This window comes from Ictalurus furcatus, chromosome 25, assembly GCF_023375685.1.
Source record: "Ictalurus furcatus strain D&B chromosome 25, Billie_1.0, whole genome shotgun sequence".
Taxonomy (NCBI): domain Eukaryota; kingdom Metazoa; phylum Chordata; class Actinopteri; order Siluriformes; family Ictaluridae; genus Ictalurus; species Ictalurus furcatus.
This window is the reverse complement of record NC_071279.1, coordinates 438,993-463,025: the sequence shown is the minus strand read 5'-3', so window position 1 is coordinate 463,025 and position 24,033 is coordinate 438,993. Positions and strand designations below refer to the sequence as shown.

Below are 24,033 nucleotides of genomic sequence, written 5' to 3'. Positions count from 1 at the left end.
ACAATATGAACCTGATGAATCTTGGCATTGTCATCCTGGAACATGTCCCTGAAGCAACCCCAGATTGTACCACTGCCTCCAGAGGCGTGTACGGTAGAGTAGGCACTATGCATGATGGGTGCATCCCTTCACACGCTTGCCTTCTAACCCTGACGTGTCCGTCACTTTGGAGTAGGGTAATTCTGCTGGACTCATCAGACCACATGGCCTTTTTCCGTTGCTCCACAGCCCAATCTTTATGCTCCCTAACAAATTGAAGACGTTTTATCTGATTAGAACCTGGCTCTGAGCCAAACCATTTGGGATAAATGACCATGTCTGGCATTGACTGATGGGCGTGATGTCAAGCCCAGAAACGGTCAGTAAGGTAATTTGTAGGTGAATTAATGACTCGGCTGCAGACGTTGACGATAGAGGTGCTGAAACGCCACCAGCCCTCCTTATAACCCAGTGACTCCTCTGTATCAGAGGAGCATCAGGATGCTATATCTACTGCCATGTACATGAAAGTCATCCATACTGAGGATATCTTTCAGTCGAACCACCATGCTCATCTCTGGCCTCAGCAATGTCTGAAATTGGGTCTGTGTATGATGGCAGCAAAATTCCTACACGGCAAAAGCATTGTCCCCACAGTAGCCTTTGTGGGGAATTTACAACTAATTGTGTACAACTTCGTCTGCGAAGAGCAGTTGCTAAGATACAAGACGGCAGAAATTGTGTCCGGTACGTATATACGTATATACCCGTTGCTTCAGGTAGAATTCTTCAAGAAGGTTATAACTGCCACTGAGTGTACGAGTCAACATCATCACAGGATGTGGTGAAAGATGTGGTGCTTCTGCATTTGTTATTTGAGGAAGCTGAGGAGGCGGAGATTCTTTGGATCTTTCTGCAGTGCTCCAGATGTGGCCCACATCACCCTTGACGAAGATGGGTGGTTTTGTTGGGTAGCCAGAAAGATCATGGGCTCTCTGGAGCAAGTCTCTTTCGTGCTGGCGAGGGAGCCACTTTCCTTAATCAAGATCCGTTTGGTGTGGAAAGCATTCGGTACGGATCTCATCGGGCCATTAGATAATGGAACACCACTTAGTATTTATTCTTGTGGACTACAGCTGTGCCTTCTCTAGGTCTCAGCATGTTGTGGGGGAATTCTGTGGAAATTGTGAGTCACAATCAATCTGATTGATCATGGCACTATGTTCCACGCACTAGAAAATATGCACGGATTGTTGGCATTAAGTCACTTCCTAGCAATCTCCAGACTGAATCAAACCTTCAAAGACAAAATGGTCCTTCTTGAGGGTGCTAGGAACTGGGATATGTGGCTAAAATCCATCTGGTTTGCAAGTTCTCCATGGTTCTCCATGGTTCTATATGGGTGGACGTCAGAACTCTCTCCGATTCCAGAGAGAGAACCTGGGCAAGAACGCAGACAAGAAACATTTGGCCAAATTGGCCTATTTGTCATGTTTTGTGTCTAATTGGTTGTACTAACCTGACAGAATATCACACACAGCAGCTGTCCCAGGAGACAGGAGCGGTCCCATGGTGTACTTGTCCCCAAACAGACATGCTGTGTTACTCATTTGATTCAACACTGGATTTGGTCTGGGGTTACTGGCCAGTTCTCCTTCTTTCTAAGTGTCAAATCAAAACCATAGTTTTCCATGTATCATGAAATGCATGCAAATGTAATATCCAGTTCTGAACAAGAATCCGAGTCCGTCATGAGCACAGACACGCCCACACCGGACCGTTGAAGACTGGAAAAGGACCAGGTGTGGCCTGCCCATTGTAGCCTCAAATTCCTGTTCTTGGCTGACGGGAGTGGAACCCAGTATGGTCTTCTGCTGTTGGAGCCCAGCAGATGTTCTCAGTGAGAATGACCCAGTCATTGCTGGGTTCTCGGTGAGGAGATTCCGCTCACGGCGGATACACATGCTCAACAGTTTGCCACCCTGATTGTTGATCTAGGTATTTTATAACAACTATGCAGATCAGTATATTTTGTCATCTGAATACTTGCAAGAAGAACTTCAGAGCCATAATAACCTGCCCTCAATTAGAGCTGCTTGATTTGTCCTTACAAGCCTCCAGTACGGTGGCATCCATAGCGATTAAATCTCTGTGATGGGGTACTTCTCCCAACCAGGCCCCTTCTGTTAGGAATGTCCTGCATTACCTGAGAGCCAACGTTTGGACTCCTTTCACTGAGCCAAAGACATGGATCTGTCACTGACATTGGGGTCCACGTTCAGGCTGATAATGTTGAAAATGCTGGCTCAACTGGTAATTATATCAAAATTTGTAGGTAATTATCAGCTTAGAAGAACATTCCGAAGCTAATCGGTCACTGAGCTACTGTACGAAGACGGTTCTGTTGAGAAATACTGTAGTCAATAATCGAGATGGAGTTGCATAATCTCAGCTCCTGATCATTGACTTGAGATAAGCCGTGTCTGTCGCCAAGATGCAGATTTATTTATTTATTTATTGATTGATTGATTTAATAAGCTAAAGAGCATCTCGGACTGTTCTGTGGGGGACCCTTGTTGGTCATCGCTAGGTTTTTGGCTAACAAGGTGCTTGGACGGAGAAGCTTGTTCCAGTTTTGACAATTCTATCAAGTGTTGTAGGAAAAACACTCCAAATAAAGAAGAACGCATTAGCAAGGTAGAAAGGAATAGGAGGAGGCTATCCTTACCTTTCAGCGGACAGGGCACCTGGGCAGTTGGCTCCGGAAGATAATATTTGACGTTTATCATGTATCATGTATGGAAAGAAATGATTTGAGAATGCAGTTGACATTCCATAATTTATTACTGACCTACTCAGCTTTTATTTTCACATTTTATTGCACTTTTTATATTAAGAGTTTTAGATAGAAAAAAATCTTTCACTTTTCATTTCTTTAAAAAAACTATAAAATCCTATACAATTTTGTGTGTGTGTGTGTGTGTGTGTGTGTGTGTGTGTATATATATATATAATATATATGTGTATATATATATGCACACATACACACATCATTAGTACAACACAGATAAATTACTAACAAGATGATATTGGTTTAAAACAAAAGCATTTACATTTCTCGAAATGTAAAAACAAACAGAAATGCACAGTAACTAAATACATGCATACGTACATTACATGCAGTCAGTCGTTCTTGGGAAGTATATGATTGAATGCATTTCTTTTCTTTATATAGCCTACTTCATTGGCATGCCCTCTTCCTACATAAAATTAGATAGTGACGCCATCGTTGTGTACACATCAAGATCTCCATCGGCTTCGACGGCTGGTCAGATGAACACGGTGGACGTTTACACGCGGTGTTCGATGCCTGACATTCTGAGAAACCGTACCCGTCGTCTTCAATAAGCCACTGCTCGTTCAAAAACGGGTTTAGTGTTGTATTCGATGTATTGTTCCGCAATTGCTACAGGGGTGCTTGAAAGTTTGTGAACCCTTTAGAATTGACTCGATATGTAATATTGGATCATTTTCCTCAATAAATAAATGACCAGGTATGATATTGTTGTCTCCCTTGTTTAATTTGGGTTCTCTTTAGCCACTTTTATGACTTGTGTGAAAATCTCACGATGTTTTAGCTCACATTTATGCAGAAATCTAGAAACTTCGAAAGGGTTCCCAAACTTTCAAGCACCGCTGAATACATTCACTCTCACTTTCACCTGTTTGGTCCACATAATCCGCCTGTCTCGACAGAAAGCAGGCATTCGAACGAGTTAATAAGATGCCGTTGAATTACATACAAATTAAGACAGAATAAAAGACACACCTGCTCATTATGCCCTAACCTTCATCACCTGTAACATTTTAACGGGAGCGGACTCTTCGATGTGAATTCTTCCAGATTGACATGTTGCCTAACACACTGATTAAAATGTGGCTCTTTTACAGTTTATCTGCCTTTGGAATAATTCCCCAGTACCTTCACTATTAGACCCTTCGACTGGCGCGGTCACGGCGAACGGATCTAACGCTGGAAACAGCTCGTTGATCTCCGGCAGTAATCTCACACGCTCGTTTTCACAAATAAAACTCTCATACAAATTGTTGCGAATCCAATGTTTTAACAAGAAAAGATTCACCGATATTTCAGCGTGTGGTTTTTTTTTTTTGTAGCCAATAGCTAGCATTTTGCCCAGACAACAATATTTACCCAAGGCTTTCATCACAAACAAGGATAAATTAAAAATACTAACCCCTAAAATAACTTTAAATACTCAAAAAAAAAACAACTTTCAAATGTTTGATGTTTCTGTTCTAAAACTGAGGTTGAACTACCTGTAATAATACGTTATATCAGCTCATTAGTTTCTGTTCAAAATCAAAAGAACCATAATCCTTATATTAGGCAATGATTAAAATAAAAAAATTACGCCTGACAACATTATATTTCTTTAATGACAGGGTACGTATTGTAACTTTAAAAATAAATAAATAAAAATGTACTGTTGTAATAAAGCCCATAGTAATTTACTCAGTACACTACTGTTATTGTTCTGTATTATTTCTCGTTTTAGTTGACGGACTGCTTTGTAACTAATATTTCTCTATGTTCTAGCAATAAGTCCTACTACAGTGTTTAGTTCCTGCAGACGCTGTTCTTCCTACAACTATTTTGCACTGTCTTCTTTTCAACTGGTGCATATCTAATTCTACAACATTTGCATTACTCTCAGATGCTTGGATCGTATACTGTCTTACTAGTAAGTAAAAAAACAACAACATCATGTGGGTGAATAAACACTGGATGTAAAAGTCTGGCGCTGACTGTAACGAGTATTCATTTGGAAAACTTCTTTCGCTGCAACTTTCAATATCTATTGTACTGTCTATTTTATCCACCTGCTGTTTTGGACATGACTCGAAACGTTTGTTCGCGTCATTCTCAGCCCGTAGTTGTCGTGTCTCGTATTACGCCTTCGAAATGCTGCAAAACGAACGGAAACACAGACAGAATTCCAACAAGGACATCCGGTTCCAACGTAATGTCACGAAATTGTACCTTCATGTTCGTTTGTTCATTTGAATGGACAGTGTATAACATCTGCTCTGCTCAACTTCGATAAACTTTCTAATAATAATAATAATAATAATAATAATAATAATGTCATGCTACATGTATGAACACTTACTCGTTAGCCCTCGCACGTATTTGATAACCAGGACAATAGTGACTGAATTTCAACTCTATACATTTTGTCTAGTGAAAAATACATATTCAGGGTTTTCAGTCATCTGAAATGTATTCTTTTCAGCCTTTCATTTCTAAACATATCAGCCATATTTAGTACATCGGCTACAATTTTGGACAATTTCAGACTTATTAGTATTAGTACTACTCTCTCGATCTACTCCCGGCCATGCTCGAGAAACAGCTCGGCGTTGGTTTTAGCAGGTCGTGATATCATTTCAATCACGGAAATAACAGGTGACCTGTCCACAGAAGCAGGCAGATGCTATAGACTAGTCTGGGATGAATGGTGCAACATAAGAAGACCTTCTTGCTCTAGATAGCAAGTGTGCCTATTAGTATTCGTGGAGCTGTTGAGGGGTCACTCGAAAAGGTGGATCCACTTCGACCCACATGACTGCGAAACGCTACATGTAATCTCGCGCCGTCCGAGTGGACGGGACGCTCCCGGTTACACTCGCACAAACGTCTCAGACGCTGGTCACATGGTCGGGGTTCTCTCTGACTTCGATGCACTCGATCTCCTCCCTCTCTCGCTCCCTCTCGCGCTCTTTCCGCTTCGCCCGTTTCTTTTTCTTGTGCCTTTTCTTGGAGGGAGGGAAAAAAGTCAAGAAGACCGGGAGGATGATGAAACAGTGCAGCACTGTACATCCGGTGGTGAGTAGTGAGCACTTGAACAGTGTGTAGGTCAGGTTGGAAGGCACAAAGAGCAGGGGCATTATCCCAATCACAAAGCACGAGGCATTCTGCAAAATGGCTGCCCCATGCTCTTCGAGCGAAATCTTGATGCACTGAGTCCTGGTGTGCTCGGTGGCCAGTACAAACGTGTAGAGGTGAGGGGCACAGTGATCCATGGCAAAGTTCAGAGTATAAATAAGGCACAGGATAGAGATACTGTCCATATCTACATTCCAGAGTGTCATGAGGCCTAGGACACCCAGCTCCACAGAAGTGACGGTCAAAATCAACCAGAAGTTCCCTAAGGGGTTAATGACGAGGAAGAATGTGAGGATGAGGATGGTCAGGACACTGAAACCTGATGTTAGAATTGGGGAGACAACTGAGGAACTGTAGCGGTCCATGAACACAAAGGTGGGGTTGAAGACGATGAACTTGATGCTGTTTATAAGAGAGAGGGGTCTGAGTCTCTCCAGCAGCTCCACCACCTCCTCCCTTGTCTTCTCAGTGGTTCTCGCTACCAGGTACATCCTGGATGCAATGATGTCATACTCATCGCCATTTTTTGAGAAAATGATGTCTTCCGTGAAGTGCTGATACTCCGGTCTTCTAAGAAATGCCGTCTTGAGAATATTGATGAAATCGCTTTTGGTTGATGCGCTGACATTTGTGACCTTCAAATAATTAAAGTAATTATCAATCCAGGAAATCTTATTGAAACCCTGCCCTAGTGTCTTGAGGTGCTCCTGTACTGTGGAGTTCCAGTATTCAATAGGCTCATAGATGTAGAATCCTATCACTGGGCTATAGTTGCTGAACAGTTTCTGCTGGGTCAGGGCAAACGACACACTGGGTGAGTTGCTGGAGAGTAAATTCACTATATTGTAGCCGTCACTGATTTGTAAACATCCCATGAATGAAAAGGAGGCATAGATCAGGTAGAGGATGACCACAAAGGGCTTGACATATGTGTTAGTAATCCACTCTGTGTAATGCTCCCTCAGGAAGTGCTGAATAAAGTGATTCTGGTAGGGCATACTGTCATGGTGTGTGGAAAGATCATGGCCATCACTCATCATGGTCTTGAACCATGTGGGCTGGCGGTCCAGGTATTCTACAGAGGGGATTTTGCAGCAGAAAACACTGTGGTAGCGATTCTGTTCGAGTTGGCCAGCAAACACCAGGCAGGAGCCGTAAAAGGAAAAGACGTAGAAGTAATTGACCAGGATGGCCACGCACATGCTCTGACAGAACACTTTCACGGACTCGATGTTGGTGAAAGGACTGGCGCCCATGCCGAACGTGATGATATACAACGAGCTCGTCATGGTGTAGCATACCATCACATCGGCAAAGGCGTCTGCCACTCGCTCTTTGAACGGCAGACTCTCCCGGGTTCTTCTCCAGCCAGCCAGGAGCTCGAACACTCCTTTGGTTCCGTGCCCTGTGGAGAAAGACAAACATTTCAGGTATTTAAATATACTAACAAAGGCATTAGCACACCCTGGAGCGTAAAGTTTGTGTGAGAAAGGGTGAAAAAATCGCAGTTTAGCAATACATTCTATGTCCATGAAACTCGCAGTACTGTGCCACTACCTAAGAGACAAGCCATTTAATCAAATCCCTGACTAAACAAAGAGGTCCTCACTCGTTTGAAGGCGAGAAATTGAGAAAGTTCTCTAGCTAGAAATATATATCAAAAGCTGTCCTGAGATCAAGGAATTTGTCTTTCATCTTTTTTTTTCCTTCTGCTTCTATAATTTTTTCAACAAATGGTTGCCTTTAGAGACTTCACCTCCCACCAGATTCCCCACACACATTCCTCCTTGATATAAACGGAACATCCTCACTACTTCCTGTGTGTGGCGTGCGTAGCTATTTGTCTTTCGTTCGTGATAACTGAGACTAACAGCCAGTCTGATGGAGAAGACTGGAGCATTAGATGTCTGCTTCCGGATGTTCGAGAGGACTAGTTATAGTGACGGATTTATACTGTAGAGCGGGTTGAGGAAGTTCTGAAACTCCATCAGTAGAGCCATCGCAGCCAGGCGATTGGACGACGATGACGATGACGATGATGATGATGATGATGATGAGTCAGCAGTTATTTCGATTTATCCACAAATATACTGGGTTTTTTTTTTCTCACTGTTTAGTATTGAGTTGAATTTCTGCAGGAAGTTGTAGATAAATGCATCTCTCCACACTGTCTCAGTAGGAAAAGCAATAAACAGTGGAACCTGTTTAAGTTTAGTGTAGTCGGTTCACAGACTGCATTTCACGCCGTATTTTCCTGAGCATAAAGGCTGTTTTAATTAACATGCTGCAGTCTGGGTTAAAAAACTGACTTAAGACCAGCTCCAAACTGAATGAAGGTTCATGAAACTGGGACCCCCAAGATTGAGAACATGCATCTTGGGTAAATCTACAGCTCAGGGGTTCACGTACATACAGAGTGAACTGGGATGCTTTGATGGTGGAGTGGACATTTTATGTCCCTGAGTGCCATCATATAAATATTCAAATATAAATATACATCCCAATTTCTGTGAACCTGCTATTGTTAAAAGTGCTATGCAAATCAAATTCAGTCGAACTGCATGGAGTTGGACGGTGGTCTTGAGTTGCTTGGAGGGATGCAGGTGTCTCAGGGTCATGCCTGTACTAACACGGTAGTTATGGACCCTTCCATGTTCCAGATCATGCTGACCAGAGCTATTCCTTCTCCCTTCGAAATTCAGGAAAGGATCAGTTTCATTGCTCATAGATCTTGGGTTGGAGTTAATCTTTCATGGTATAAATAGCCACAGTCTCAGCAAGACATGTCTCTTTCTTTTCCCATCACTTCCCGTCCTCCACAGGCTTCCTCAGGTAAGAAAATGCACTCTCTCTCTCTCTCTCTCTCTCTCTCTCTTTCTCTCTCTCTCTCTCTGCTACATTTAATCCGTCTGAAATAAAAGATTTATTGCACCACTGAATATTACAGAGATTTACTGAGTAGTGCATCACTCCTGCTCCTGTCTTGGACGGATCTGCATTTATGACTCACCTCCTGATGCTGTGGATAATCTCAACTGGGTATACTAGAGACTTCGCACAAAAACCGCCGTGCGCCTTTGACTCCCCTTCTATTCATTACAGGAGCACACCAAACATTTAACATTCCTTCAATACGTGCAGTGCTGTAAATCCTTTTCTATACCTCACTGCCCTCCACTAATATTGGCACCCTTGGTGCAATGAGCAAAAGAAGGCTGTGAAAAATCATCTTTATTGTTCAAAAAGTATTCACAAAAATCCTCGGCTCTCGTGGATATCAAACAATTGCAAACAACACAGGTTTATAAAAAAATGAATATAAATATATAAATATATATATTATAAATAAATGTAGGTGTACAACAATGAAGTATATTCTTATTGATATTGTACGTTTTTTAGTACAGTAGGAACAGGAAATTGTTCAACCATGACTTCCTGTTTCACAGGGGTATAAATATGAGGTAACACACAGGCCAAATTCCCTTAGTCATTCATAACGATGGGTAAGAGCGAGGAATATAGCTGTGATGTGCAGTAAAAGGTTGTTGAGCTTCACACAATGGGGCGTGTCTATAAGAAAATAGCACAAGCATTGAAAATGCCCATTTCCACCATCAGGGCAATAATGAAGAAGTTCCAGTCGACTGGAAATGTTATGAATCGACCTGGAATTGGACGTGTGTCTATATCGTCTCAACGCACTGAAGAGGACGGTTCAAGTGGATAAAACATCTCCAAGGATCACAGCTGGAGAACTGCAGAAGTTAGTCGTGTCTTGGGGTCAGAAAGTCTCCAAAACTACAATCTGAAGTCACCTACATCACCACAAGCTGTTTGGAAGGGTCTCAAGAAAAAAGCCTCTACTCTCATCCAAAAACAAACTCGAGCGTCTTCAGTGTGCCGACACTACTGGAACTTCAAATGGGATCGGGTTCTATGGGCAGATGAAACCAGAATAGAGCTTTTTGGTAATAAACACCAGAGGTGGTTTTGGAGCACACAGAGAGGTAGCCATATGGAAAAGTACCTCATGCCCACGGTTAAATATGGAGGCGGATCTTTAATGTTTTGGGGCTGTTTTTCTGCCAGAGGACCTGGACATTTTGTTAGGATACATGGCATCATGGACTCTATCAATATCAACAGATATTAAATGAAAACCTGACCGCCTCTGCCAGAAAGATTCAAATGGGCCGTGGTTGGATCTTCCAGCAGGACAATGATCCAAAACATCATCAAAATCAACACACAAATGGTTTACTGACCACAAAATCAAGGTCCTGCCATGACCATCCCAGTCCCCTGACCTGAACCCCATAGAACACCTGTGGGGTGAACTGAAGAGGAGAGTCCACCAGCGTGGACCTCGAAATGTGAAGGATCTGGAGAGATTCTGTATGGAGGAACGCTCTCAGATCCCTCGCCATGTATTCTCCAACCTCATCAGGCGTTATAGGAGAAGACTCAGAGCTGTTATCTTGGCAGTATTGACTAAAAGGGTGCCAATAATTGTTGCACACCTATATTTAACAAAGATTTTTTTTATAAACCTGTGTTGTGTTTGTAGTTGTTTGATATCCATGAGAGCAGAGTCTTTATGTGAATTATTTGAACAAAAGATCAAAAGGTTAAACAATAAAAACAATTTTTCACAGCCTTCTTTGCTCATATTCACCAAGGGTGCCGATATTAGTGGACTGCGCTGCATATGAGCGTCACCCAGAAGGCGATGAGGTCCATTTTGTGCCTGGTTCTCCATGTTTCTTCCTCTGTCATTATGTCCTTAGTAATTTGTTTTTAGTCCAAATGAATTGAATTCATATGTGTATGACAGAAATAATAACGTGAGTAGGAAATACAGCAATAAATACGTCAAACAATAAATAATACTCAACTCATTATCAAATATTTCAGCATGTTCATTTTCATAGTAACACTGTCATATTTCAGTTTCAAAAAGTATTTACGCTAAAAAATATGACATTTATTTCATAATGACACAAATTTCATGCTGCTCGAGTCTGTCCAGTCAGCACACACGGGCTGAACTTATTCGGACGATTTGCTAATCCTGGAGCGGGCGGGATATCCCGGGCACAAGACTAGCTTCTAGTGACGTGTGCGGCAAATCAGTGTTGTCTAGCCGCCAGTTGGAACCACGTGTGAACGCCAAATCTTCAGCTGAACAAATAGATAGACGTGTTCAGGCTGACGAGTGGATGCAGACGCTGATGCGGTTGTCGTTGTTTTAACACTGACGGAGAACCGAGGAAGATCCTGCGGAAGACCCCGGCAGCGACAGTCTTCGAGGCTGCGGTGAAGGAATGCTGACGGAATGGTTCTCCTCCATATTTTCACCCGGCCTACACTATGCAGGATGTGTAATGTGTGCTGTTGCTCTGGCCTGAATGTGTCAGATCTTGGTGTTATGAAATCCAAGTGAAAATTTGTATGATGGTAATAATATTTTCTAATAATAATAATGAGTTCAGTATTATTTCTTCATGGTCATTTATTGTATTGTATTTATTTATACAATTCCAGGGAGTTTTCCCTTGCCTCTGACCCCCTCTGTCTTGCTCATTCTTGCTAATAAATGTTGTCTTATCGCACATACTGTATAAACGCTACTCGCCTGACGTGTATGAGCACAACCACAGGAAAGCCTCTGTGTGTGAACATGTTTTCATAGTACCCCAATACAGACCCCATACACGACACCGCTTTTTCCCACCCAGACATCAGCTGTGCTGCCGTCGGAGAATGCAGATGGACTGCCATACTGTCTGCTCCAGGCAGGCGTCCGGTTTACTACATCTACAGCACCGCAGTTCCTTTCTGAATTCTGATATATAATGTGCAGCATACTCTCACTGGCTACAAGTACTGCCTCTCGTTCATGCTGTTATCTAATCAGACCATCATGTGGCAGGGACGGACTTCTGCAACTCGTGCTCAGAGCTGAGAAATGTACAGTTAAAAGTCTCAGATAAGTTTAGGAAATAAAAAAAAGCGCAATAAAAAAAGAAAAGGAAACGTTCTGTACTCAAACCAGCCAGGCACCAACGTCCGTGCCTCCTGCGCTGATTGGCTGAGTGGATAATAGCATGAATGAGCAATGGTGTTGATTCACACAAGTGTTCCTATTAAAGTGGTCGGCGAGGGTAAATAGATATAGCGCTACAAGTGAAGTAGAGAATACATAATCTAACGGATTTACCGTCCTGTTTTTGTCCATTGAAAGCGATTCATTTGAATGACCCCCCCCCATAACGAACCCTTAAAGAGATCTCGTACTCTAAATACAAAAAAAAAACTCGATATGTTTTTATCCTTTTTTTTTATTCCAGGAACAACAAAAGTTTTTAAAAAAATGCTTTTAAGAAGACAATTATAGCAATTAGCACAATCACATGCAACAAGGAAGAAAAGCAGCACATACCCATGGCAAAGAAGGGGATACCGAGCAGCGTGGAGTTGAACTTGCCATGTGAGATGAAAAAGATGCCAGCAGCGGTGACATTGGCGCTGCAGACAGTCAGCACACCGAGCAGCCCCAGGAAGGGCTTCCCACGTAGACAGTCACGCATAGAGCTGGAGATGGTGGCAGCCAGCAGCACCAGTACCAGGCCCACCAGCACCTCGCCCTTCGCCAGTGCCCCCGTCGCATGGAAGTCGCGCCACAGACCAAACGATGTTAACGCCTGCACGTGCAGGTCAGGGCTGGCTGTTGCTAAATGTTGCGCCATCTTACCAAACTCGTTCTCCCATTTCTCAGCAATAGCATCCTGTACCGTGGGAGCCAGCCGACGTAGGTAGTAGGTGATCTGGACAGCCCGTGCAGACTTGACGTGCCGCTCACGCCCATGTGATGCCAGCACAACGCTGCCCAGCTGGTGCCCGATAAATGCCACTCGGCCATCCTGGAGAGAAAAGAGAGGGGACAAAAAACCTATCGGTATGATAGTCTTAATAATGACCCCACCCATGCTCCAATGTGTGTGTTTTTACACACTCACATTAACGTCCATCAGGATTACATATCAGCTGGACTGTACACCGGCTCCGTTACTCGAATGGCCACTTTTAGCAGATGCGGAGGAGGGTACAGCGTGGAGCAGACTTTGCAAACACAATGCAATTGAAGCTATTTTTTATTGCCGATTTGAGCAGGTTTTATTTTTTTTACAAGCAGTGATTCCGTGCAAAAGTGCAATAACTTCTGTATATGGCTTGCTAACAAACTACTAGCCAGGAGAATAATTAGCATAGTAAAGCAAAATGTGTTGCTTCACTGTTCACCAATATCAAATGTAGGACCATTTTAGACCTCGATGACGAGCATAAAGCTATAAGTATGTCAATGTTTAATATTACATCTGTTCATTTCTCAAAATGCATGAATAAAGAAGGCTTTTCCCTCGATTTCTACCAGCACTAGCTCTGTAACCAGTGGAAAAGTCGAACTCACAAGTGTTTACGTTTTAAACGCATAGCAAACGCCTGATATGGACCGTGTCAACTGCTAGTCAAAGCACACGTTCAGACGACACGCCGACGGATTGGATCTAAAAACGGATCATGAGTTTTCGCGACAAACTCGTCAAGAAAAGATTCTACTTTTCACTCAAGTTGTTGTCAATAAAAATCTTTCTTTTGTAAAGAAAACCGTCGCAGTGAATTAGAAAATAATGCACCATATAATGCATTTCACTAGTGGACTAGTATGGAAGTGGTTTGGCTACACAAAGTCAGGCTCCAAAACATCAGCTATGTTCACTAGAAGCTTCAGATTCATTCAGGCAGCCTTAACGCAAGCCTGCGGCGCATTCGCTGCTGCTGCTGAGCTGCACTCCTGCAATACGGTGGCCTAGGAGCGCTCTCAGCCTGGGAGTGTTATTCGAGTTTAGAGAATAAGAAGCAGACACTGACTACCTCAGGGTCTGTCTTTGTATGTGAGGCTTCCTTAGTAAGCTCCTCTGAAGTCTGTAGTTCACTGCACTGTTGCATTGCAGCTAACATTTCTCACATGCCCACTTCAAACTCCTCTCCATTCTAACTTTGTAAAGGCGTTCAGTCCGGCCGTTCAATGGCCTTCTGCGCATTTCTTTTCCTGCTGTCACAATGCAACAAAGCGTACCTTACCTTTCTCTTTCTTTCTTTTCCATGTCCTGCTGTTCACTTCACTTTCTGCTGTGTCAAAGCTAGGATAATGAATAGTCAGCCACATTTTTATAGCCTGCAAGCTACATGCATCGATATTGGTATTACGCTGCAGTTTGGGGGGAAGGCTCTTTAAGGGCTTGTTTGCATTGCTCCTGTCCCAGAACATTTGATCACCGATCCGAATAAATCAGATATATCTCTTAACTTTCTTTACCCTTTAATATCATTCAATTTAAGCATTAAGAAAAAAGCATCCAGTGAGCTGCAGTTCTGCAGGTGGAAACGCCCTGAGGCGAATATCCAGAACAGTTTGAGCTGACAGGAAAGCTACGGTCACTCGATAAGCGTTATTTACAATGGTTACTGAGCATGTCAGAATGCACAACACTTCGAACCTTGAGGCAGACGCGCTATGATAGGAGAAGAGCATGATTCCTCCCCTCCCCCATTCTGTCTGTTGAGCTACACTCCAGACGTGTCTCATCCATCCTGATCCTACTTCTGTTTGGAGTTCTCATCACCTGTAAATAGCTCACTGCTGCTAAGGTGGCCGCACATGGACAGCCTAACCATCACTGGGAGATCATGGGATTATTGTGGATGGAACCACATAGAAAAAATTAAGATGGCTGTAGATGTTCTTCCTTGGATAGTCTTAGGACTGCAATTGCTACAACCAGTTTTGCGCTCAAGTCTCAATCAACGAACACTTCAACACAATAAACCTTAAGTTACAACTATAATGAATTCAGAAATTCCTCTGATGATCATATTCATAAGTACAGCAGGACTTGAAAGTTTGTTCGAATTTTCTACTTTTCTGCATAAATATGACCTAAAACATCATCAGAGTTTCACACAAGTCCTCAAAGTAGATAAAGACAATTATACTTGGTCATTTATTTATGGAGGGAAATGATCTAATATGACACATCTGTGAGTGAGTGTGTTTTCAGTATGTGGTGTGACCCCTTGTGCAGTAATAACTGCAGATAAACGTTTGGGGTAACTGTTGATCAGTCCTGCACGTCGGCTCGGAGGAGTTTTATCCCGTTCCTCAGTACAGAACAGCTTCAACTCTGGGATGTTGGTGGGTTTCCTCACATGAACTGCTCGCTTCAGGTTCTTCACAACATTTCTATTATATTAAGGTCAGGACTTTGACTTGGACGTTCCAAAACATTAACTTTATTCTTCTTTAAGCGTTCTTTGGTAGAACGACTCGTGTGTTTAGGATCGTTGTCTTGCTGCATGACCCACTTTCTCTTCAGATTCAGTTCATGGACTCATGTTCTGATATTTTCCTTTAGTGTTTGTTGGTATAATTCAGAACTCATTGTTCCATCAGTGATGGCGAGTCGTCCTGGTCCAGATGCAGCAAAACAGGTCCAAACCCTGACACTACCACCACCATGTTTCACAGATGGGATAAGGTTCTTCTGCTGGAATGCAGTGTTTTCCTTTCTCCAAACATAACACTTCTCAATTAAACCAAAAAGTTCTATCTTGGTCTCATCCTTCCGCAAAACATTTTCCATTACACTTCTGTCTCGTCCATGTGATCTTTAACAAACTGCAGAAGGGTGGAAATGCTCTTTTTGGAGAGCAGTAGCTTTCTCCTTGTAACCCTGCCATGCACACCGTTGTTGTTCAGCGTTCTCCTGATGGTGGACTCATGAACATTAACATCAGCCAATGTGAGAGAGGACTTTAGTTGGTTAGAAGTTACCCTGCGTTCCTTTGTGACCTCGCAGACTATTACACGTCTTTCTCTTGGAGTGATCTTTGTTGGTCTCCACTCCTGGGGAGGGGAACAATGGTGTTAAATTTCCTCCATTTGTACACAATCTGTCTGACTGTGGATTGGTGGAGTCCAAACTCTTTAGAGATGGTTTTGTGACCTTTTCTCCTATGAAATCTCGTTTGTTCATATCATGATACACTTCCACAGACACGTGTTATGAAGATCAGACTCTGATAGATCCCTGTTCTTTAAATAAAACAGGACGCTCACTCACTCACACCTGACTCTAATTTCACCTTCAGATTAAACTGATAATCCTAGACGTTCACATACTTCACATTTCCCCACTCAGATCTGGAATACGGGATCATTTCCCTCAGATATCTTTGTCTCATTTGTTTAACTGGGTTCTCTTTGTCTACTTTTAAGAGTTGTGTGAAAACCTGATGATGTTTTAGGTCATATTTATGCAGATATGTAGAAAATTCTAACGGGTTCACAAACTTCCAAGCACTGCTGTAAGCACCTGTTTATACAATTGCACTTTTTTGCAGTTATAAAAGGGAAATTATTTACAACCGCACTATCCGGTGTCACCTGGATGAGGACGGGTTCCTCTCGAGGTTTCTTCCTCATATCGTCTCAGGGGGTTTTTTCCTCACCGCTGTCGCCTCTGGCTGCTCGTTAGGGATAAATTCATACATCTATAATGTATATCCTGAATTTATATATTTCTTTAAAAAGCGCTATAGAAATAAAATTGAATTGAATCATTTCAGGAATGAACGCAGGTGTAAACTCCACAACAGTTTATTCCCACAGGAAGTCGGATTCAACACCAGGGTTCGAGAAGGTTCCAGGCTCCTCACGAAAATGGACAGCTGGATGGCCCTTTGCACCGTCTGTCACTGTGTTACGACGTCTCACGCTCCCGTGATTCTGGGGAACTCGGGTCACACGCAACCATACTCTCCTACAGTTTGTAATGAAAGGAATGACAATAAAACCTACTCGAACTCGCAAAACACAGCTTGACATATAAGTGGGAAGTCCTTCACCCTAAAGACTTTCCAGAGCGCTGACACTGGAGACTCCTTCCACAGACGTTAAAAATGAAGATTAAAAGACCTTGATCAATAATATCATGGGTTTCGTCTTAGATTATTCAGCGTCTCCACCGTGTACCATAAGTCACTGTGGATGAGTTGTTACTATAGAAACGATAAAGTATTCGAACAAGCGTGTTAACGTTGAATTACAGCCGGCACTACTCGTCAAAGAAAACGAATCGGCACCTTCCAACCAGTCGGACGGATTCACGAACGTGGTAGAAAGCTCAATATTCCATACGGATTAAACACAGCGTGGTCGTGTTAAAGGATCGGTGCGATCAAAGTGATTCCCGCCAGGGCCGAAAAGACCACCGGGACTAGTAGGGGGGTTTAGGAATATTTGAAAACGTGATTTCCTGACTGCATGGTAAACTTGTTGTGATTAACCTGCCATTTCCAGAACTTCATGTCACAACTGTTGCCACCTCAAGCTAAAAAAAAAGTCCCCTTTTTTTTGCACGAGTTTAAATCCATCCACAACCAATCAGAAGGAGCCACTCGAGTGGTTAGGTGTTTTTAAAAAAACGACAACACCACAGCAGGACAGTAGGACGGTTTAAAGTTTCAGAACACATAGAAATAAACTGGATCGACATGCACGGCTGAAAAGATTGAGGTGTATGTAAGCGCATGAACACGGCCTAGACATGCTGGAATACATGACCTCTGACCTTATTTTCAGAGTCAGTAGGTTTCACTGTGATTTTGTGAAAATGTGCATCACTAACTGTAGGCTAGAGTTGTGTGCAACCTACAAAACAAAAATGGGACAATCATTTGACTTGGACTGTAGTTTTGCTGTTGTAAACGACATTTAAGACGTGGATCAGTGTCATGAAAGGAAATGATCCAATGCACACTGAGTGCACGCGAACCCTAAACTGTAACCTCACTACTGAGCACTGCTACAGCAAAACATATCCATCCGCTCACACACACACACACACGCGCGCACGCGGGCGCGCGTGCACTGAGCTTGTGTGCAATGCAGGTCTATGCAGCTGATTCATAACATCAACTGCATAGACCTGGATATGGGACCACCATCATTCCGAGGGTTTCCCTGCGAGCTGCGGTAGCGGTAACGTCACTACAGTCTGCGTTTCATAGGCTGCTGCTGTACTGCAGTTTCACTCTTACATAGCATAGCGTTCACAGAGCTTTAGCATTCCCATAAACACACGCACACGCGCGCGCACACACGCGCTCTCGACCAGCGGCAGTGATCTTTATTCTCCAGCTGCACTGTGTAGACCACGGAATATGTGTCTGTATGAATCATATAACACGTAATATATCAACAGATTGTGTAAATATAGCTATCACGGCGGCTGGAGTGATAAAGTAGAATGGATTTGGCCTATTGCATAGTGCAGTCATTAGCATATCGCACGTGCAAATGCAAATAGTTTATTAGTAGCCCAATAATATTGACACATTGAATATGAAAGTATTTTTTAAAGCGACACCCCTCTTACCCTTAACGTGGTGTTCGGGTAGCTCACGGGCACTTTAGCGAACGTGTTGTTGTTTAGAATGGCCTCGCGGATGTCCTCGAAGATCGCGATTATATCATCGAGGACGCATCGGCGCGGCTCGCGCTGGCCGTCGAGCACGCAGAGGTGCGCGAACGTGTAGTTGAAGCCGCGGTGCGCGACGCGCAGTTCCAGCACGTGCCGGTGCACGCGCAGCACCTGCTCGGCCAGCTCGAGCACGTTGGCGCCGCGTTTCGCGAGCAAGATGAGGCGGCCGTAGCGGCCCGGCGTGTGCAGGTCCGAGTAGAGGCGGTGTTTCGAGCGCTCCACCGGGAACAGGCTGTCGGCGAGGCGCCGCTCGACCTTGGCGAGGCTGTGCGCGGGCGCGAGCAGCCGCTCCAGGTCAGCCTCGGGCGCGAATCCACGCAGCGCCGCGCCGCCCAGCAGCGCCGTGAGGACGGCGGGCACGGTCAGGAAGAATACCGGGTGCCGGCTCACGAACAAGCCGAGCCAGTAGAACGAGGCTTTGAGCGCGCCGTAGATCGCTTGCCGCAGCATCATCCACCTCCTCCTCCACCACCACCTCCTCCTCTTTCTCCTCCTCCACCACCTCCTCCTCTGTTGCTTTTACCTAGCAAGTGCATGTGACACGCGCTCCCATGCTGCGGTGTGCAAAAAACAGATTATTGATCGGCTACCCTTTGTGTGCGTGCGTGCGTGTTTGTATGTGTGTGTGTGTGTGTGTGTGTGCGCGTATGTATGCGCGCGCGCGCGCGTGTGCTTTTTTTAGTTTCTGCTCAAGACATGCCTCCCTCCTCCACCCGATACGCGTTAATCTCACTCTGGTTACAGCAGTGTGTGTGTTCCATTATTCCTCATTCCAGCTCCAGCATCGACGGATTGATGTGCTTCACTGTAGCTCTGTACTGTACTGTGGTCCACTGAGGCAAGGCAGGTTATTTTTGGAAGAGTTTCTCCATCCTAAACACCCAAGCCAGGTTTTGTGCTCTTTTCTAGTCTGGATGAACGTAAAGCGGCGCTGCAGAACTCTTGATTACTTGGCTGTGATATATGAACTTGAACTGAATATGAATGTGAATATGACCCAGAATCCACCAGATACAGTCAATGTCTGAATTAGCTCTGGCTTCCTCTGGAGATGTTAATGTAGGCCTAGACGTGCTCATCTGGGAGGGATAGTGAAACATTCCAGTGATCACATGTGCAATGAAAAATAATTTAATTGCACAGCTTTCTGCTGAAGGTAAACTGGACAGGTTATGTAGAGAATTTCCACATGCAAACATATAGGTCAAATATGTTTTTCTAAGCCCTTAAAACAACATGATTTATTTCTATCAGCATCAACAGGAAGTTGACCCCAAAAAGCTTGTGCTAGGAAAAACAGGTGATTACGGTCACAATAAGTTACGGACACTAAAGAGACCTTTCTACTGACTGTGAAAAACACCTGAAGGAAGACATCTAGGGTTCCTGCTCACCTGCGTGAACATGCCATAGACCTGCTGCAGGGAGGCGTGAGGACTGCAGATGTGTTCAGAGCAATAAACTGCGATGTCTGTAATGTAAGACGCCGCTACAGTGAGACAGGAAGGACAGCTAATCGTCCTCGCAGTGGAAAATGACATGTAACCAACCATGTGTCCCCCCACAAAGATGTGATGGAGGACGTGCAGGTGCCTTAGTGGAAGAGTGGGGGAACATCTCACAGCAAGAACTGACCAATCTGGTGCGAAATATTTACACACGTTAAGAAATTTGCTGGAAATAAAAGCAGGTGAATGTGAGAGGACCTTTCATTCTTTGTCGTTGTTGTTGATTTTGCCGAGTTTATATAAAGATGAGCTTATAGCATGTAACAGTAATAAGGTAGTTCGAATCGTCTGCATACGTTTATATTTGAATCGTATATATTTCATGATGTCCGGCATGGTTCAGTAAAGAGAGGATATAATTAATGCATGAATGGATGTATGAAACACCCCAGCACTATGGTTGCTATGGTTGCACAAAATGAGTATGGGAGGTCTACCAGTATTAAAGTGAATGACGGGACCATTCCATGGATATTAAACTAGACACATTAAACACTTCCAGGTTTAGAAGTAGGGAAAAGGGAAAGGCAGTATAATAATAATAATAATAATAATAATAATAATAATAATAAGGTACAACTGTAATTGGGATTGTCAGTTTATTTAGGATCACATATTCATTCATTTCACGTAATACTTTCATGTCCATAAAGTACATTTTACACCCAAACCAATGTGGCCCGTGCGTTGGCCATGTGACATTCATTTATGTGCTTAATTTCACTGGTTTACTAAATAGAACACGCACATATCTGTGACGATAGACTGTCCGATTATTATAAACATGCATTACCACTGCATATAAATGATCTAAAGTTTAGGAATTTACAAGGTTTGGGTTTTAACTGACTGGAAATATCATCATGTGCTCTTCAGATTACAGTCAAAACACTGTATACCAATACTGTGTTTTGTAGTGTTTCTAGCTAGAAACCACAACCATGCCAGACAGAAATACCTTTCAGTTTATTTTAAATAGCTACTAAATTACACGCTACTAGCATACAGTGTAAAGGTCCACACCACCAGAGGTCCACACCACCAGAGGTCCACACCACCGGAGGTCCACACCACCGGAGGTCCACACCACCGGAGGTCCACACCACCAGAGGTCCACAACACCGGAGATCCACACCACCAGAGGTCCACACCACCGGAAAGTAGTCCACTTCCTGTTCACCCAGCTCATTTGTAATCAATAACTTCATGGCTCCTCCTCATTCAGAGACACGAACATGACCTCACATTGCGTTTGTTCTTGTTCTGCATTCATGAGCCATTTGTTTGGATTTCCTGGTATTTGGAATTTTTATTTATTTTTTAACGGCAAGTGTTATTGTTGTGATTCCGCTGGCTCATTCGGATTTGTTTTTGACCTGCACTCTGTTACTGAGTAGTTTTTGAGCTTCTAACAAACTCCACACTTGGACCTTCCATGAGCCGTTGTTAGAGAATGATTATGTGCAAAATTAAGAAGAATTGTGAATTTTTGTCACATATACATTACAGTACGGTGAAATTTCTTTTCTTCATGAAAACTAATTTCATGACCTGAGGGTGTGTAATCCAGCGAGGTGGGATGGCTCAGCTCAGACAGAGCTACAGGGACTAATCAGGACTATTCGTCATTACAGAGTTGTGGTGCTGGTGTGTTGATTACTAGTTGAGTTCCATCCATGTGGTGCTCATTATAAAACAGCCAAAGGACTCCCCAGTGGCCATAACGGAGGACTACAGGAGCGCTGGGATTGGTGGGAGACGTCATTAGGCTAGGTGGAATACCTGTGAGCAAAATGGATGGAAATAATGTAGTAAGAGCCTTACATATTTTGAGGTCACAACCAACCCACTTTCGCTCTCCAACAGGTTTTTATGAATGTCAGAACTGAACTCTATGTCAAAGCAGACAACGCAGGAATCGACATCTACAGTACATCATGAAAAAGTATTAGCCCCATTCCTGATTTCTTCAGGTTTTTTTGTAGTATATTTGCCAGATTTAATTGTTTCAGATCCTCAAACAAAACGTAAGTGAATATAAAATAGTCTTCACGTGCCTAGTTTCTGATGTAAAAATGTCACGTAAAAATAAATTGTATAAGATCTTTTTTCTTTTTTTTCACCTTTAATGTGATATAGCCACATAACCAACCAAATTCACACGTAATTATCATACACCTGTCGTCAATGAACGATTCTGATTAAAACCCTAATAAAGATCAGCTTAAGATGGGTACAAAACGTCAGATGTACTATGGAACGCCATGAAGGCTGAAGTGGAAAAGAAGCTAGAGCAATACAGTGACATCATCAAGAATAGGATGTCCCTCCAAAATTGATGAATGTGACGACAAACTTTTGTATTCGGGTCTTTCCATCTCAAGTGGTGGCTTGAGCGTTTTTCATTTTTCAACGTTTTTTTTGTGATTACCTCCTATGTATCGGCATTGTAAAACCATCACTTATAATTATTTTATTATTATTATTATTTTACTTTGTTTAACTATGAGTGGCATCTTTGTGACATGGCACACAACAAATTTTGGTTATACAGCTGTTTCAGAAATGAAAACTAAATCTGAGATAAAACAGAGGCAGTCTGAGTAAACACACAATTCAGTTTTTAAATGATAATGTTATTTACTGAAGCAAAAATGTTACCCAATACCAATTGGGCCTGTGTGAAAATGTATTTGCCCCCGTAGTTACTTATTCCCCAACTCTATGAAAGTGCATTGATAATGGAGATCAGCTGGACTAGACACAACCAGACCTGATTACTGCAAACCCTGTTCAATCACATCTACACTTAAATAGAACTTTCTCATCAGCATGAAGTTGGTTAAAAGGTCTTACTCATAACACACTACACCAAAGCTGAAAGAGATTCCAGAAATGATGAGGAAGAAGGTGATTGAAGTACATCAGTCTGGGAAGGGTGACAAAGCTATTTCAAAAGCTCTGGGACTCCAAAGAACCACAGTGAGAGCTGTTATCTCCAAATGGAAAAACTCAGCACGGTAGTGAACCTTCCCAGAAGTGTCCGACCTTCCAAAATTCCTCCAAGAGCACAGCGACGACTCATCCAGGAAGTCCCAAAAGAGCCAAGGACAACATCAAAGGACCTACAGGCCTCTCTTACATCAATAAAGGTCACTGTTCATGACTCCACTATCAGAAAGACACTGGGGGAAAACGGCTCCATGGAAGAGTGGTGAAGTGAAAACCACTGCTAACCCAGAAGAACATTAAGACTCGTCTGAATTTCACCAGAACACACCTTGATGATCCTCAAACCTTTTGGGAGAATGTCCTGTGGACTGATGAGGTGAAAGTGGAACTGTTTGGAAGACAGGAGTCCCATTTTAGCAAACTAGTTACGTGTATTCTGTTCGAGTCTCTTTAAAGAATCAGAATATATTCAAGACTCAAACCTTCCTGTGCCTTTTCTTTCAATCTGAAACCATCGAATATGAGATCGGTCGGCAAACCAAAATCATGCTGAACTCGGCTGGACTGCCTTAAAGTACCATAAAAGTTTAGGAAGTTGCAGCCCACCTCTTTCGTATGGGAGATACAGAAGTGATAGGTAGAGCCTGGAGCATCTCTTGTTCCAGATGAATTTAACAAATTTCTTCTTCTTACTGGAAAAAAAGGAACAGGAGGTGTTAGGGGAATGTGGCATATCTTGAACACTATTGGCTGTTGTGTAAATCAGTCAAGCACTTCAGCACGCCATCAGTCTGACTTCCTGCTTCAAAAGGAAACACTGTACGTCAACATACGGAATTAAACCGAGGCCCTCGACTCATTTCATTGGGAATTTCAGGACACTTTTATATAAAACATACACAGATATTACTTTTATACTAGTAATAATTTTATACTATTAAATACTTTTAGACTGGGGTTTTACTGATGTATCATGCATTATATAATTACATACATATCTTTTAATTGCAAACCCATT

General features: G+C 43.0%; 1 protein-coding gene across 1 annotated transcript; it reads right to left on the bottom strand.

The window, feature by feature from the left end:
* Positions 1 to 4,570: 4,570 nt before the first annotated feature.
* Positions 4,571 to 19,396, bottom strand: ptchd4 (patched domain containing 4). The gene is made up of 3 exons (XM_053613974.1): positions 18,451 to 19,396; positions 12,393 to 12,873; positions 4,571 to 7,352 (listed from the first exon to the last, which is right to left on the bottom strand). Exons 1-3 carry the CDS (start codon positions 19,006 to 19,008, stop codon positions 5,701 to 5,703), a joined length of 2,691 nt encoding a protein of 896 aa, XP_053469949.1. The 5' UTR covers positions 19,009 to 19,396; the 3' UTR covers positions 4,571 to 5,700.
* Between the last annotated feature and the right edge of the window lie 4,637 nt (positions 19,397 to 24,033).

Bases quoted from the DNA above. Each gene is read 5' to 3' on its own strand.
- ptchd4 (XM_053613974.1), bottom strand. From the start codon at position 19,008: ATGATGCTGCGGCAAGCGATCTACGGCGCGCTCAAAGCCTCGTTCTAC. The intron at 12,874-18,450 runs GTAAGAGGGGTG...TTTTCTCTCCAG, and splicing joins ACCCGAACACCACGTTAAGG to GATGGCCGAGTGGCATTTAT. The intron at 7,353-12,392 runs GTATGTGCTGCT...CTTTCTCCACAG, and splicing joins TATCCCCTTCTTTGCCATGG to GGCACGGAACCAAAGGAGTG.